The sequence below is a fragment of the Astatotilapia calliptera genome, chromosome 19 (genome assembly GCF_964374335.1).
Source record: "Astatotilapia calliptera chromosome 19, fAstCal68.1, whole genome shotgun sequence".
Classification (NCBI taxonomy): Eukaryota; Metazoa; Chordata; class Actinopteri; order Cichliformes; family Cichlidae; genus Astatotilapia; species Astatotilapia calliptera.
In genome coordinates this window covers 31619457-31637086 of record NC_137440.1, presented here as the reverse complement: position 1 = coordinate 31637086, position 17630 = coordinate 31619457, and the positions used below count along the sequence as shown (strand labels likewise).

Sequence of the window (17630 nt, the reverse complement as noted above, 5' to 3'; positions counted from 1 at the left end):
TCATTCCCGTTCACAGAGTTAAGATTGCCCATTATATGTATAGAAACAGCAGACAAATGTGTAGTCGCTGATATGTACTGAAAACCTGCAAATTACAATGTAATATTCTAACAAGCCAAGCACTCTAAGGTGACTTAGAGTGCTTGGCAGATATGATACATCAGATTTTTAGGGTTTTGGTAGTACCCAAGTTAAATATGGGGGGGAGAAAGAATATTGAGGCTTTCAGGACACACAGCCATTAAAATGTGACCACTAACACAAGTATGACATTATATGGCCAAGTGTTTTGAATGTGGGATAATCATGGTGATAGTGTGGGTTCAAGTGAGTACGACCCCAGTCACACAGGCCTAGAAATTGGTCAGCAACCAACAGGCAACAACTGGTTCTGAGGTCAAAATGTGTGCTCCCTGCACTCCTGGCAAGTGGTTGCTGGAGGTTGGTTGCAGTTGTTGAGAAATCGGTTTCTGGAGCATCAGTTGCACAAAGTTAGAGCCCAGTCAGCAAACTCCTGGCAACCACTGGTCACTAGCAAAATAATGTGTCTTGCCAACCAATCAGGGAATGCATATTTTCCCCTCATAAACAATGGATGTATCATTTTCAATATGGTGGGCACTATTAAGAAATGAGTGACTGATGCCATGTGAGAAACGTCTAGCATCATGTGACCAGAAACCATTGATTCTGCATGTATATAAAGATAGATGTAGCTACCAGGACATCACCCTTTGGTTTCTGAACGCATTTTGTTTTCTATCTGTACACATTTTACAAGAATTGCAACTCCCCCTCGATTATTTGAAAGATTTTAATCATTATTGCGCACAATGTCCTCAAAAAGGTCCTCACCCAAACTGTGCTCTGTGTCGAGGTCACATTTGTCAAGCTAGGTGCCGCTAGGTGAAATCAGTCGTAGGCTTTAAAATGTATTAATAGGTTTTACAGGCAGTCCCCTATGAATTGTTAAGGTTTGTCAGGTGGATAAGGTACTACTGCTCACTGATGTTCGGGTTTAGAGTTCCAACCATCTTTCAATGACAGGATGAAGTGCTCAGTTATCAGCTAACACTAGCACACTTGGTTAGCACACTTGGTTAGCACACTTGGTTAGCACACTTGGTTAGCACACTTGGTTAGCACAGTTGGTTAGCCAGCTGTACCAGTAAACTGTATGGATGAAACACAAAGATGCCAATATCTGTCGATTTCAAAATGCCCTCTCCTTTTTTTTTGCTTCACATCTGCTGAATATTTGAATAAGAAACTTTTTGCCAACATTTTTCTTGCAACAACTTTATCATCTAATAATATATTGGTGTCTGTGTACATTTTTTGCTGTGCTTCTGCAGGTGGAGGTGCAATAATGCAACAAAACACAGCAAGACAACTTAAATGGTCTGTAAGAAGCATTTTTACATGCACGTGTACAAGAATACAATCATGCAGCATCAAAGTAGTATATGACTTTGCTTTGCCTTCTACTCATTTGCTGTAACCATAGACCTCTCGAGGCATGCTAGTTCAATTGTCTCAATGATCTCATGTGTAAAAGGGAAGATTACACTGGGCAGGTGTCATGGGTTCTGGACACAAGGGTTCTTTCAGGCTTCAATCCACTGAGGAATTCACCATCATCGCATAGATTTGAAGATTAAAACTTCTGAGAGGTCCACTTAACGTTCCACTGGAGCACAACAGGGGTGAGCAAGTATGCCACTTGTAATTGTCAAACAAGCAAGTGGCCGTCTGCTCTGCAAGGTCACAGGATCTCCTGGTAAAAGGGTTGAAGGGAAAGTGAGAGGCCCAGAGCTGGGCACAGTCTGGAGCCAAAGGATTTGAGCCATGAATGTAGGAAGGGTCTGGGGCTGAGTCATAATGACTCCTGATGCCAATCGAACCCAAAAACCTTATGTGTCATTGCAGCTCTTGCAGAAAGTGTTGATCTAGCTGGTAACAGAAAGGGGCTTTTCAGACTGTGTGTATGTTGTTGGGTTTAGAGATAATCTGTTAGCAATTTAGCAATTATTCTTTGTTATTTAGTCCACAGCTGATATGTGCATTTCTGTGAAACTAAACTTTAGCTTAGAGATGCTTTGAGTTAAGGATCAGTGTGCTAACAGACTAGTGTTTAGCTTTACCATTAAACATGCTTGTTTAGAATATAAGCATGATAAGGCTGGTGGGAATGCCGTCACTGTCATGAATAAAAGTACTGGTTGTAGCAAGGCTTTATAAAAACTTTAACTATATGGAAAAGAGGATCACAAGTTATTAATGTATATTATCTGAGAAAAAAAAGAATTAGTATTGGTAATAGTAAGCTGTCTATTGTAAAGCATAAGATGTAGCGTTTTCTTTGCCGGGAGAGAAAAGGTCAGAGGAAGTCTACTATCCGTAGACCCATCCCAGTAGAAGGGCTGAAAAAGGTTGATTTATCCCAATGATTTAAGTCGGGTAAAGGTTTCATGTCTTTCATTTGTATCTCCTCATGAAAATATGCAAAAATAAGTGAGAAGAAGCTTTTGTCAGTTTACACAACAGTGATTTACATGTCAGTATTTATGATGTACCAGTCATTAGATGATCAAGCATCGGCTAAAATGTATTTCCTCTTAACAGAAAACAGCCATTTCACAGACTACAAACCAAAGTGGCGTACCTGAAGCCTCAACTATCCTCGAGGCTATTTGAACCCACTGAACCTTTAAAAAGTTCAAGCAGGACTTTTTAGAGCCAGAAGAAGAAGAAAGAGGAGGAGGAGGGGACTTGCAGTTTTGTGTATCACTATGTTGCCACTCTGCTGGTGGTGTGATGACTCTAGGGGTTTTTTTGCAAGACAGAGACAAGAGGACTGCAGGAGACCCGACAGTGTCAAAACACATTATTGTAGTCCCCACAAGAAAAACAGCAACTGGACCAGACCTCACAGGGAGGGGAAACGGACAGAGGGAGCAGAGAGGTGAAAGAGTAAGAGAAAGCAAGAGAGGAAAATAGAGCACATAGATACTATGGATGAGAGAATATGTTAAATGATGTTAAACTGTTCAGTGTTTTCCTGAACTTGATCTACCACAAGAAAAAGAGCTTCTCTTTTTTTGTGGGACTGGCTGTTTCCAAACTCTGCCTGTCTGGTCCAAGCAAATTAGGAGCCCAAAACAAGAAACAAAAGCACTTGTGAGTCCTTCTGGATGGCAGTAATGGAAAAGAGATGCAATCATAATTGCTGAATATTACCTCAATATGTTGTTTCTTTCTTTTTCCCTTTTTTTCACTTTTGTTTTGGATATGTTAACCTTGTTTCGGTTCATTTTCTAAAAGGTTTTTGTTTGTTAACGCCTCTTTCTCATGTATTGCAAGGTTTTTCTTCCTGCTTGTTTAAAGAAGCAGATGACCTCATCTGTCCTGAGTTGAAAACAGGCCATTCATTGGAATATATGCTGCTTAGCCTCCAGACTAAATGCTCCATTTTTCTGTTATTAGTCGCAGAAATACGGCGCAATGAATTGCTTCAAAACTGTTTAAGCGGTGAGTACACATTGCTATTATGCTCCACATGCCCCACTCCACCCCCACCCAAAGGATGCATGGTCCAGTCTATCACTCTGAGCTCAGAGATAAGTCAAATGAGAGTGATACTCAGCAATGAACAGTGACACTTGGGTAAAAATCTCCCAGCGCTTCCTGGGGACTTGTAATCAGGTGTGCCGCATGCTGTCCACTCGACGTGCATTCAACACTCCATGTCATGCGCTACGTTTAGCCCGGTGTCACCACCAGCCTTTTACTGCTGCCAGCAGTTCACTTCCAAAGCATCATTCACACCCATCTCCTGAAACACCTCCTCACCACCAGCCTGACGCCTCCACAGCAGCAGTATGTAATTCAGTCGTCTGAGCAAGCAAGAAGAGACAGGGGCAGTGGAGGCTGGTAGTCATCTAAATCTGTTAAGCCCTCCCCAAGGATGATTAAGTCTCCAGAAAAGGTGCATCGCAGCCTTGTCTTCGAATGAGCGAGGGAATCTTTTTGAACCTCTGTTGTGTTTTCTTGGAGATCCGTGACTCAGAGCATTATTAGTACACACACGCTACAGTTATTCAGCCCCTGCAGCCGCCCTTCACTGCCCCACCTTTTCCTCCCATTTGCTCCATGCAGAGACTCACATACAAAGCTACCAACACTGAGAGTCCTGGAACTACAGAATGAGCTCTGGTTTTAGAGAACACGCTGCTCAACAGAATCTGTATTTACACCAAATCGTGGCTCAGTGGATACAATAGCCAAAGAGATGGATAATCTGAACATGGTGCTCGAGTCCAGACTTAATCATGGGAACATTTTCAATTCAACACATTTATGCAGCATTTAAACCAGGGCACATGCTCACAGTGAGTTTAAATGGGGAGTATTCTAGTTTGGTGCAGTCATTGTACTGTTGATTTTTACCCTTCTTTGATTGCTAAGAGTATGTGGAAATGTAATACAGGAAGTAAAAGAACCTGGAGGCAAAGCTGTGACCATATGAAAACCCCTTACTTGTCTATTATAAGAGAATGAGGGTCCTGTGAGATCTTAAAGGCTGTCACCCAGGCAAATAGGTCAGTGCAACTGGGCCAAAATCTGTGTAAGTGCATGGAAACTGAAGCTCAGTGTGATGGTCTGTGTCATCAGACAGCATGGGTGTCCGGCCAGCGGTCAGTGGGTCTCATTTGAAGAGAGCTCTAAGTGTGGGTGAGGGAGGGTGGAGGGAGAGGCAGAGGACAAGAGCTGAGTTGTGTTGCAAGAGCTGATTATGCGTGCCGCAGGGCTGGTTTCCTGGATGTTGTGTTTGTGTTGGAGTGGGTGGCTCCAGGCAGATGTTGCAAATGAAGGAGGCGCTGTTGTGTGTTGACGTTATGGAGGGAAATCATACCGGAACACACCTGATTGATGTTTTTAGAGGTAAATATTTCCAATGAGAGCAACAAAATCCACTTGCCGCTGAGGCAGTAATATTCACAAGTTGTTACATGATCTGATGACCCCAGTGTGTTTCACCTTTTGGAAAAAATGACTACTTTGTGCCTGCAGCAGATAATAGGAGGGCAACAGATTTGGTTTTCTCTCACAATCATCCTTCCAGCTGTGCTCACTGCCCACACACAAACACACATCCATCTGGCCATGAGCGCAGAAACACTGCTTCAGCAGACATCAAATTACTTTTTTACCTTCCCAAAGCCATCTGCATACACAATCAGACACCTACAGACACAGGTAAGCTTCACACAAACACACAAAGCAAAGCATGGGAATGAAAATGAAAAGATGAAGACAGCTTATTATGACATAAGAGCCGGCCATCGCCCCCAGCTATGTTTCAAATATAAATTTAATAAGACTGCCTCATATTATGAAAATGCTCACTCGCTTTTTTTACCCATATAACTTAATATCTTAATTCTTATATTATGATGTAAGATCCAAATGCAAAAAAGCCGCTACCGTTATTTTATATGACAGGACCATTTATTATAACGCTGCTTCCATATGAGAACGCCTGGTTTGTTTGACGATGAGGCTCTAACAGACTTCGGATGTATCATTAAACAGAACCGATAATGCTGCGCTTTATAATAATTAGAAATTCATAAACATTTAGATACTGATTATTAGTTATTAATGACTAGACTCATAGCGCATTACAGAATTAACTACAGCAGGGAGACTGACTCCTTCATGCTGATCTCACTTTGAACACAGACGACTGTTGCTCAGCTAAAGTGTTTTAAGAACCGCTTTTTTAAAAGTAGAAAATGGTACATGAATTCTTTAGATGCGACCACAGTGAAGCAGAAAAAGAAACTCGCACTGAAGACATTCAAACTTGTGTCATTGCGCAACACACAGAGTCGGGTTGTCGAGCAAGCGTAAATCAGTTCAAATCCTCCCTCCTTTCGTTCCTTGTGACTGGTCGCTGCCTGTGTCAGTCAGGGGGAGGGGTACACCGCTAATTTCTATATGCTTGTATGTCAATTTAGGACTCAGACTGCCCTTTTTTCTGTGTGGCTGACAGCAGCAGGAAACCTCAGTGGACCTCCACTACCTCGGTTCTTGGATTTCTGCGTGTGTTTAACCAGATGAGACGCTTGGGACGCGCAACTGCTTGCTTAGATTGAATCATTGTCTCTGGATACTGGTGCCCCTTAAGACGCGTCCGCACACTTCTGTCTCGTGGTGTGTGTGTGTGTGTGTGTGTGTGTGTGTGTGTGTGTGTGTGTGTGTGTGTGTGTGCTTTTGAAGAGAGCTGCTGGGTAATAAATCGCACGCCCGAGGGAAAGCTCGTCACAAAACTTTTAAAGAGGGCTTGACAACTTTGGAGATACGAGTTCATGTGGCTGATCGCCTGACAGAAGCGGACAGTTTCTCTGGAAAACTTATAAACGGGGGGGTTTCTCTTAAAACATGTTCTACAAATGCTCCGTGGTGTTACTGAATGTCCTCTTTCTCGTGCGTGCGCTCTCGGCTCACGAATGCACGGCGTGTAACCTCCGGACTTGTCCCTTTAAACCCCCGCTTGTCTGCGAAGGTGGTCGGACAGTGGCCAAGGATCCGTGCGGATGCTGTGATCAATGCACCCGGCTGGAGTGGGAGCCCTGCGGCAGCCAGGACTGGGCGCACGGCTACTGCGCCCTGGGACTGACCTGCGCCTCTGTAAACAAAACGGGAGCCGCCACTATCCCCGAAACTGGAGTATGTAAAGGTAAGTGGGACTCGGTCGTGTGAAGTCAGTTTAAACAAATGGCATTTTATTCAAGAAGTAACTTAATAGGAAAAGAGAGAAAATCTATTAGTGAGTGTGCAACCTTTCCCTTTTTTTAGGCACTTGAAGCCATCACTTAAAAAAAACGTCATTGAGGGCCCGACTGCAGTGACAGTGTCACTGTTTACTTACTTCTGGCTGCCTGGAGCGCACATGGTGGCTGTTGCCAGACATTCGTGGTTAACGTCACTGAATGTTTTGTTTAGGCGTTTAAAACAAACTATGATCTTTTCCCGAACCTGATTTTTTTTTTTTTTTTGTTGCCTAAATTTAACCAAACCCTAACAAAAAACGTCATGTAATAAGAATAAAGCTTTCAGACAGAGAGCTTGAAGGCAACATTCTCCCACCAACACCTGGAGAAACCCCCCAGGTCAGAGTCGCTGTTGATTACATGTAGAGTAGTCCTGTTCAGCTGCTTTTTCTTCCCCCCCAGAGCTTCATTTCACTCTCATCTAAGAACCAACAGTGATTTGGCACTACAATAGAAGAAGGTCCTGCTCGCTTTAGATTGATGAAAGGTGCATTTAGAAGTGATTTAATATACAATAAGAGATGTGACTATGTCCATGTGTGTGAGGGCAAAATTGAGATTTACTAATGTCTTGACAAGAAATTGATTGTGTTTTAAAACCTGGAGTACATTTGAATGCAATAAATAAGCTGCCATTTTCCTGTCTCTTCTGTTTACACCACTGGCTTCATTGTGTTCCTCAGAGGTTTAATAGATTGACAGCGTGATTGCAAAAGTCCCCAGAAGATTTTCATTTGCAATTCTGTGAATTTCACAGTGCAGCACCGTACTATTCTTTCCAGGCAGAGCTGGACCTGGGTAACAGTGCATGTGCTCGTTTTGCGCACAGTTTGAGCAACAGTCTGAACTTCAAACATATGTATAGGGTATCAAGTTCCCCAGTAAGAACTGAGTTGGTAGCAGTGGCTTTATCCTGAGAAACAAATAACCAGTGGATGGGACCCCCTTTTACCTGCACTGTGTCTAGGATGATTGAAAAGGACTGAAAGGATTGTAGGAGAGAGCAAGCAGCTCTCAGTGGGGGTCTGGATGTCCTGACCCTGCTCTTCCATCATCCCTCTGTGGGGTGGTCCAAGTCAGAGCTCCACAAGAGTTTTAGAGGGGTCTCCCGCCTTACCATTGGGCCTCATGTACAGGTTAGACTGGTGTCTGGAGGGCATTTCCTCTTAAGCTTTGGAATGAGCTGGAGACCTAGTGGCTCCTTCATTTGAGTCATGCCTCAGCTCCAGGGACCTCAGAGCATGCTGCTGACTCCAAATACAGACACATGTACACAGCCTAAATATCCCAAAGGATCTTGGCTGGGCTAAAGCAACACCTCCCAGTGTGTTTTCAGGGGCCACAGTAGGCAGGCTGCTGGAGGCTGATCCCAGATTTCCTTCAACCTGCAGCACTCTTAAAGTGATTAGACCTGCAATCAGGAGTTGGGGGTAAAATGTTTCCGCTTTTCTGATCCCCTGCTTGTCTACTGATAGTCTGGATTTTCTGGGTGGTCAAAATCTGTTGGTGTGGAGACTCAGCAGCATTATAACACAGGTGACATGTTGCATGTTGTGACAGATGGTTACCATGGTTATCAATCAGTTGTTAATGTGTTATATTTGGTGTCCGGTTCCTAAACGAAAGCTGACACAGGCGCTGCACTACTGCTTTCCAGAAGTGGTATTGTTACAGAGACACTGAGATCCAAAAAGAAGTGGAATTTGCTGGTATTACAAATTTAATTTTCTTCAAAGCAGGGGACGTGTTTCATATCATTCTTTGTTGCCAACAAATTTAACAGTTTTTTAAGGTACAATAACCAAAAGTAATTGCATGAACCCAGAAAAGTGTGAAGCTTGCCAAAAACAATAGTAGTTATTACAATAAATTATTCTCATGACAGATTTTGGTATTTAAGCATTGAACCTGGCAGTTAGCACATAAAAGGTTGAACGCTTTGTGGATATACAGGTTCCATTTCTGACAAAACAAAACAACAATCCTCTTGGCCATTCGCCTTGTCCTATCTGCTTCGGTGGTCAGCCAGGTGAACTCAGCCATTCCTACCTAAATGAATTCTGTCAATGTTCTCATTTTATTCCCGTGTCTGTTCTTCCACACCGAGCTTCCTCATCCTTCAGAGACACTTAACATACCATGTAACGGAATGCCGGTCTTACAAGGACGCTATGTCCACTGCACCGCTTCACATACCTTCTACTTCTCCCTTTCTCTGGTATTATCTAACGTTTCAAAGACTTCCTTTATAGCTCGCTATCAGCCACAGGGCCTCTAGATGTCAGCTTTTCTATCCTGGCTCTGGACGCCAAGCCAAGCAGTCTCAGTGACCAAGTCAGGAATCCCCCTGGGATGAAGCCATAGGCTTTGGTTAGAGTCACGCCAGGCCAGATAACAGATGACCAGAACACATTAGTGTTAGGCTAAAGGAAACTGAGGCAGCCTTGCATTAATTGTTTTGAGTAGCTCCTTTTCCACATTTCAGATCTACCATTGCATGCAGACAGGAGCTACTACCATCTTAAATGAAAATACACTTGCAGGTACAGGAAAGCCTCAGGATGGAAAAAATTCTTCGACTCAGGATCGTTTTAGGGTGAAAGGAAGTCAGAGAACGTTTGCTGTATTGAAAAGGCCATTTGTGCTCTGCCAGTTCAGTGGGCATGTGAGAGAGCTATTAACAGTGCTGGCTGGCTCAGGTTGAAGGTGCCTTCACTGCTTCCACTGGCCGAGGTTTACCCTAGCGCATCAGCCATTGCCAAGCAGTGATCGGCATAGCCCGCTCTAACACGGGGAAAGCATTTACTAGGATGCTTTCTTCTGCAGCCACATTGATTCACTTCAGCGGTAAATTGTTTTATCACAGTAAGAGATTTTTCTTTTTCCCATTGTGGAATATCTGTTTCACATTAATATGGATCAGCACATGTGTGCTATTATCATCTGCGGCATCTAAAAGCACAGTTGCGGAGTTCGGTTTCTTTCTAGTCACTTTGAGTCATCCTGTTATTGTTTCTCCTACCCCCAACTGAGCGTTACCACGACTCTCATTTACAGGCTTGATTTCAGGTAGGATCACTGCAGTAGTCAGGTAAACTATGAAGTGCTTATGTTTATGTTGGATAGTTGAACCTTTAACACCTTTTCCTCTGGCGCATTGTTCTGGTATGTAGCTGTTTGGAGAAGAAAGCCAGAGTATTTTGATAAGCTCCAGTCACACATCCACACTGCTAATTTGAGGTCTTTCAGTGCAATCTTGGGAAGGGGCCGCTCTGTGTTGGAGTTTATCTCTTCCTGTTTTCTGAGCAACCAATTCCTACTGCTTTTAAACTACTATGAGGGGAAGGTATTTTGAGATGTAGATGTGGGTTTTCTGAAAGGAACGCTATGTGTAATGTGTAGATTGGCACTCACTCTCAGTTATAAGTCGCTTTTATAATGTTTGATCCAAATTGAGGCCAAGTCTCGAGGTGCCATGTCAGGAGTGGGGGGTAAAGCTCCCTAGTAGAAGTAACAATGCGTGGGTATGGTGGCCTTAGTTCAGAAAGGCGTTGCAGCAGCCAGCAGAGATGGAAACCCTGGGAGGGCCCCATGCTGTGGAACAAAAGCAAACAAATGGGCTCAGTAGCTGAAGCAGCGTGGCACAATGAGGAGGGAGGAGGGATGGCAGCCCAGCAAACACACTGGTCAGTTCAGTATCTGTGGTGCCCACATAATGTGTCGCAACAGATGCTGCAAGCTGGCTAACCCTTAAGCAGTTCTGGGAAATATGGCTTGGTTTCTGGCACATTTTGGCCTGATAAAGTTTCACCTATAAATCTGTCCAGTATTTATTTATCCATTTTATATGGGACTAAATGGAGTCATAAGCTGATTACCACATGAACTACAGACTTCATCTTGGGAGAATACAAATTTAAGATCGGATATGAGACCTGTATTAATTCTGTGTGAGGGGCCGTTGTGTTGATTTGAGCCAATGTGAAAATAGCCGAGGTAATGGTCTAGCAGATTCATGCATAGTGGGTAGTCACACTTGTACACTCTGGTTAAGCAGCTTCCTAAACCATGCAAGGTATTTCCAGGAGTAAGAAAGCAGCCGAGGCAGACATCTGCTGTAATGACATTTTTCAGAGTTGTGTGAAAACAGCTAATTCAAGTTTTTTCCCTTTGTCTTACTTATATTTTTTTACTGTCACTGTTATTTCCCACAGTACTGCCTGACAATCCAGATGCAGGTCTTGAGGATGAGCGCTGCCCACTGATGACAGGCTGCGACAGAGCAGGAGGTCAATGTGTCTGTGATGCCCGTCACTCCTGCTTGGGCTCTTTTACCTACCCAGACCAAGAAACCTGCATGAAGGCCAGTAAGTCAGGTAAGCCCTCTCTCTTCATCCCTTTCCATGTTAAAAGGCAGATGTGTGTTGCACACGCACGAGCACAGAAACCCTTCAGAGGGGATAATGCTATCTATTGAGAGGAGTTAATCCATAACAGATGTGGCTCTGAGGTGGCTAATGCTACTTGGATGTCATAGTGATGACACACATGCTAAGGCTTTGTGTTGCGGTTCCCCACTCACCCTTGAGTGGTGCCATTGTCTGTGACTCATTGATGAATGCGGTTTATGCGTGTTCACGGCCGGATTTCAGATGGTCGGAGGCACGAGCACCGGGAAAAGCACAGAGAGAAGTATGTGGGACCATCCAACCCAGCCTGTATGTTCTCTGGCTGTAACCTGACCGCCGAGGGCTGCGTGTGTGAGTCTCAGAGCTGCCACCACCACTTCGCCTACGTCAACCGCAGCCAGTGCCAGGAAGCTGCAGGTAACCTTCAGATGACCTGCAAACAGAACCCACAATCACACAGTAGCACTGCTCAGCTCGGGTTACTTGGGGTTTTTTAAATAGCGTCTAAAACAGTCGAGTTACATTTGGATTGCAGTATTTAATAATTATCTATTTTTAATGAACATATTTATAAACTATAGGCTTATTCTGGGTGAAACACAACCGCATCATTCTTCATGTTCCGGCTCATTATTATGGCTAAAATAATGAACTGTAAACATTCAAAATTCTGTCTTCCAAAGATTAAATGCACTTTCTGTTACAGTATTTGCATATTAGTTACATATTTGGTGTCAGCTTTCATTTCACAGTCTTCTTGTGCAGTTTCAATAGGCACAGCAAAACTCCACTGATTATGAGAGCAGGAAAAGTAGAGGAGGGATGAGGGAATGTATCAGATTAGCCTCAGATGCCGTGGAAAATGATGTGGAGAGTGAAACAAAGAAGGTGCAAATCTGAGAGAAGGAAATACAGGGACTGTTAATAGAAATGTGGTGTGCAGGAGATCCTCAGGTGCAAGGCAGAGTGCATAAGGTGTAAGTGAACTGAGTATGATTGGTTCCCCAGTGCTCTGAGGTGAAGAAAGGGGATCCTAAGAATATACAAAAACGTGCCTCTCTCTGTGATTGACACTTTACTAAGTGGAAAACGTTCTTGGCAGAGTGAGTGCAGTTTTCTCGTTTGGATTGTAAGGTGTGCGGCAGATAGGCAGGCGCTAAGTGTCGGCTGCCTCCTGAGTGACATTTGCAAAACAGGATGAGAACTGTTTGTGTTGGGTAGAACGTGTCCTCCGTAATCTGCTTTTCAAAGACAGAAAGCAAGAAAACATGAATGACACCTGAAGAAAAATAGTCTTGATGGTTAATGGACTGGTACTTTTCTACTCAAAGCACTTTGTTACCGCAATCCTTACTCGCCCATTCATACAAATGCTTTATTTTCTATGCTGAAGCACTTTTAACTGAACATGTACACAATCAAATTCACATGGATTGATCAGGGGGCAACTTAAGGGTCAGTATATTCCCCAAGAATATTTCAGGGTTGAATCACCAACCTCCCAGTAAGTCAGGGGTGGGGGACCTCCAGGCCTCAAAGGCCGGAGTCCTGCAGGTTTTAGATGTTTTCTTGATCCAACACAGCCGATTTAAATGGCTAAATTACCTCCTCAACATGTCTGTAAGTTCTCCAGAGGCCTGGTAATGAACTAATCATTTGACCCAGGGTGATACCTAAAACCTGCAGGACACCGGCCCTTAAGGCCTGGAGTTCCCCACCACTGCAATAAGTAGACAACTTGCTCTAACAGTTATGGCCTGTGACTGTGTTACGAGTGACTGTGCTTTTTTTTATGTTGCTCTGCTCTGGTTCTCACTCAATCTCTTTGCAACTTGCTGATATTTTTGGTGAGGAATGGCTCTTAGGATAGACAGTACCGTGGTTGGCAACACGCCATGCAGACATATTTAAGTTTATTTAGTCTCCGGATAACATTAAGGTTACTGTCGAGCATCTACAGTACAGCTGCGTGGATGTTTGTCTTGAGCTATTTATGCAGCAGATTCCACAGGAAGTGTTTTCACCAAATATCAGATTGTTTAGACGTATCATCAAGTCTAGTGTTTCAATGAAAGACTGGCTGCTGCGCTCCTATGTTTGCAACTCGCTCATCAAAGTATGAGCCCAGCGGATGACGGTTTAAACTCGCACTAGTGAAAACTGTAAACAACATTTTTCAGCAGCTTATGACTTCAGCACCGCAACACACACCCACCCGTCTAATGGCCCCTCATTAAGTAAGCGAGCAGAATACGTGCTTCTAGTATGACTTAAAGAATACATGTGCATGTAGAGCGATGCACACACGTCGACGTGTCCTTCAAGCGCACAGTGAGCCTTCGAATGGGAGCAAGTAAGCCTGCGTGCTTGCATCTGTGTTTGCGCATGTGTCTGTGTGTGATAATTATCTTGTTTGTCTAGATGTCGCGGCAGAGATTTTCCTTTGTCTGTCATCAGCAGGAGCTTCCTCTACGACCAGACCGGGACTCTGTGGTTAAGATCCTGTTTGCTTTGTCCCGTTGGGCTCCATGGAGACTGTGTCTATCAACCCCTCGTTGCTTTAGACACAAGCAGCTATTAAGATCTGTGTAAGCATGCCCCTCTGGAGTGTGACAAAAACTGTATTCTGTAAACTTAATCTCAGGGTACAAGAGCACCACTGATCGCTCCAGTCGCCACAGCGCCAACAATAATACTTATGATGGTGCTAAACATAGAATATCCACCTCTAGGGGTCACTGTTGCTATGCAGTAGCAACGCAATGGCCATTCCGAATCCCAAAGTAGTTGCACTTTTGTTTCTGCGTCCGACTTTCTTTCATTTCCGCCACATGTGGAGCGACAGGTGCTCGTGTCTGCCTTCGGGATGATCTGCTGGAGAAACTGCATGATCTCGATCCCCGGACCTCCAGTTCTGGGTGCGACTTGATGCCAGGAGTCAGAGGAGAGGACGTCAAAGCAAATGTGCAAAGCGGTGTTTGGTTGAAAACAAACCGCAGCTGCTTGACTTGCATGTTAATCTTGCTCTTCAGTGGTCAAATGCCCAGAGTTTCACTTCTTGTTTTTAATCCTTCAACACAAATGACAAGAAAGAATCACAGATCGTACGGAAGAATAATAAGATCTCTGGGCAGCTCTGCCTTCGCTTCTAGTCACATTGAACGGAGGACAGACTTGATGCTAGAGTACCTCTCTGTCCTATCCTGAGCTGCAAAGTGTTATTGTGTGAGGTTAAAAGGATACATAAATGTCAGGGTTTTTTTTAATGTTAACTGTTTTTAAAAGAATATTCTCACACATTCCATCTTTAAAGCAGACCTCATGTCTCAGCACTTAAAGAAACACTCTTTGCCTTTCCTCAGAATTTATGTTCTCGTCTCAGGACCTGTACACTCACACATGGTAATAGTTTGTCCCGTCCTTCTTTTGCTTTCTGCTGCTCTCTGACTCATACTGTGGTCTCGTCTGTGACTCATCATGATCTGTTGAAATTCAACATCTTTCTTGTTTCACGGCTGTTGATGTTCCATTTCCTAATCGCACCTCTTGTAGATTTGCTCTCCTGCTGGACTACAAAACACTGATGTAATTTGGCTGAATATGATCAATTAGAAGCAACGCGGTGTGTCAGACTTATTTCCCCACGTGGGAGGAAAGGCGATGCGACGTGTGATAGAGAGGAAATGCAGACGCAGAATAGGAAGTCACAACTTAGTCCAACTGCTTTTCTGAGATATTTGTGTCCCTGCCCCAAGGATCTTGGTCATGTGATGTTTAGCAAATTTAAACTTTAGGATGGTTTACATAGTTCTTTCACGATAAGGTTCCTGAGTGGTTTTTTTAGAAGAAGAAGCAAGATTCCTCTGCACTTGTTTACTGATAGAAACTAGCACCAGCAATCTCTGCATTCTGTAAGTCAGAAGCCAAAACCAGTCTGTGCTGTAGCAGTCAAGCCATATAGAGCTGCTTTCACCGACGAATTCCCAACAATTTTTGGAGAACTGTGCAGGGACAGCGACCTTGTCCTTTCTGACAAGCAGCGCTCACTGGAGATAGTTTATATCAGCTGCATTCTTTCTACTGAAAATAGTTTGGCTAAGTTGAGAATACTGCCTGGGAATGGTGCAGAGATGGCGTGACATAGGATGACCACTTGTGAATCACACATGGACTTTGTAGTAGGGAGCTGGCTGCTAAATGATGTCCGATCCAGCTACACTGGGCATTAGTTTTCTCACACGGGCGTTTGTGGGATTGTGAGGAAACACGAGAATGTGTGTAGTAGTTCACAAGCGGTTAACCAAATTGGCAGCATCCAATCTAATGCCATGGCACAAACTGGCCTCACTCTCGCAAATCTGCTTGTCCACCTGTGCCACCTCCATCCTGCCTCTCTCTACACTTGTAGAAAGAATGGTGGTTCTGCTTGGCTGCAGCTTCTTTGTGGCAGGGCTATTACTGGCTGAGCCAGACCGCCATCGGCTGGCAGGGGCCACGAGACGTCTCAGTGCTGAGTGTTTGTGCACCGTCTGCGGAAGCTGTGGCCCGGTTGTACCCTGCAAGCTGCTAGTTTCCCAGCGAGTGCTTATTTCTGTGTGCGGAGACTGATTTCAGAGAGGAAATAAAACTCCTGTGTAGCTGGAGAGACAAAGAACTTCCCTTAAAGGCATGTTGGGATTGCTGTCAACCCACTCACTATTCTTGGTCAGCCACTAACCAAACCAGGCACATTAAGCCAGCATGAAAGCCAAAGCCAAAATACATGCACGCACACAAAGAGCCTTTCTGCATGTCCAGCTCTAAACCTCAACCCATTAATGAAATCAAGGCCTAAAACCTCAGCTTATTGACTCAACCATAACTATTAACAAATCAAACACGCCCCGACCCAAGCCTCAGTCAAATCCTGATGTTCCCAGGCCCGTTTCTTTCATCAACACTATTTTGCTTTTTTCCCCTGAAAGAGAAGATCTCTAAGGCAATAGTCCATAAGTAACCCTCATGTCTCTGTCACAGTTTATTTAACAAATGTGTACAACCCAGATCTCCCACAGACTTCTTTTCAACAAGACTAAGACTGACGGCTAGAACACATAACATGATAACATGATCCTTTCCACTGCTTTATGTTCAGTACCCAGCATAGGCTTTGTACGTACAAACATGCAGTATATGAAAATACAGATGTGCAAACGTTGGACACAGGTGGACATTCTCTTTACCTCACCCAAGCACACTCATTTGAGGTTTTTCATCTGCAAATATTTAGCCAATGATTGAGAGAACAAAGCAAGCAGGCAGCACATGGCGGCTGCGTGCCTATACCCAGCCACCTCAAGCCTCTGATCATGGTGTCAATTTCCTGACCCCGTCTATGTCTTTTGGCTTGGACATCCTCCTAGAGCTGCTCGTCGATCCTTACACATGCACTGACACACACAGCGAACAATGCCGACTTTCTCAGTAACTGCTGGTGGGCACCGGGCCAGGCCCCCACAACTTTACGTGAGAGACGGCCCTGATGTGTCCCTTTGCGGAGCAACTTTATAAAACCTGAGGACAGACCAGAAACCCACGGAGGGCAGCTGGACTGAGACAGCTTTGTTCTCAGCTGACTTGTTTCCAAAGTCAGTCAGCGAACAGAACTCACATTGTGTGCTTTTTTTCCATGAGTAAACTCAGGCTGTCAACACAGCCTCCTCTGCCTGCTCGAGCCACTCGGGTTTGGGTAAAGACTGCGCTCCTTGTACCCCGCACTTGAAAGGAAGAGAAAAAAAACAACATTTAGAATGAAAGATTTTTCTTTCTTCAATGAGCTGCACCAGAATGCATTGTTTACAAAAGGCACCCTTCAGTAGTAATGAGGTAATTTCCGCATTTTCTTTTCTAGATCAACATCAGGTGTGGTGTGAGCCTGCATGAAGGTGTGTGTGTGTGCATGAGAGAGTGAGAAAAATCGCATATTGTTGCAGGCTGTTCATATGGGTCAGACATTGTCCAATCTTTGTTATCTTACAGTTGTAAAAGAGCATATGTTACCTAATCTGCAGAGAGAATTTATCAAGCCTACCAAATCAGTGCTTTTGTGTATGTGCAAGCTGGAGTATGGCCACCATTATGATACAAATACTGGTTTTGCGGTCGCTGACTCGCTAATTACAGCCATTTATGCAAAGAGATAGAACACAAACAACGCTGGATAAAATCCATTTACTGCTGACTTTTTCCATCCGCCCTGTCTGTCTATTGTGTTTATAATTGTGCCAGCTAAAAATTGTATTAATTGGACCTGCAAGAGTTGGACCATTTCCACTGATGGATACAATTCCATTCATTTAAATTACAATGGTATGTCTGCCAGCTGCTTTTCCCAGCGCACTCT

At 44.0% G+C, this 17630-nt stretch overlaps 1 protein-coding gene across 2 annotated transcripts in view; it reads left to right on the top strand.

Moving 5' to 3' along the window:
- The window catches only part of LOC113011977 (cysteine-rich motor neuron 1 protein), a 52569-nt gene that overhangs the window by 10346 nt on the left and 24593 nt on the right, over positions 1 to 17630 (top strand). Inside the window, exons 1-3 of one of the 2 annotated variants that reach the window (XM_026151892.2) lie at positions 5982 to 6745; positions 11054 to 11215; positions 11492 to 11665. In XM_026151892.2, the coding sequence (XP_026007677.1) occupies positions 6448 to 6745; positions 11054 to 11215; positions 11492 to 11665 (634 nt within the window). In that variant the 5' untranslated portion in view covers positions 5982 to 6447. Of the gene's footprint in view, positions 1 to 5981; positions 6746 to 11053; positions 11216 to 11491; positions 11666 to 17630 lie in introns of those variants that run through there. The other variant, XM_080293842.1, reaches the window with a different exon arrangement.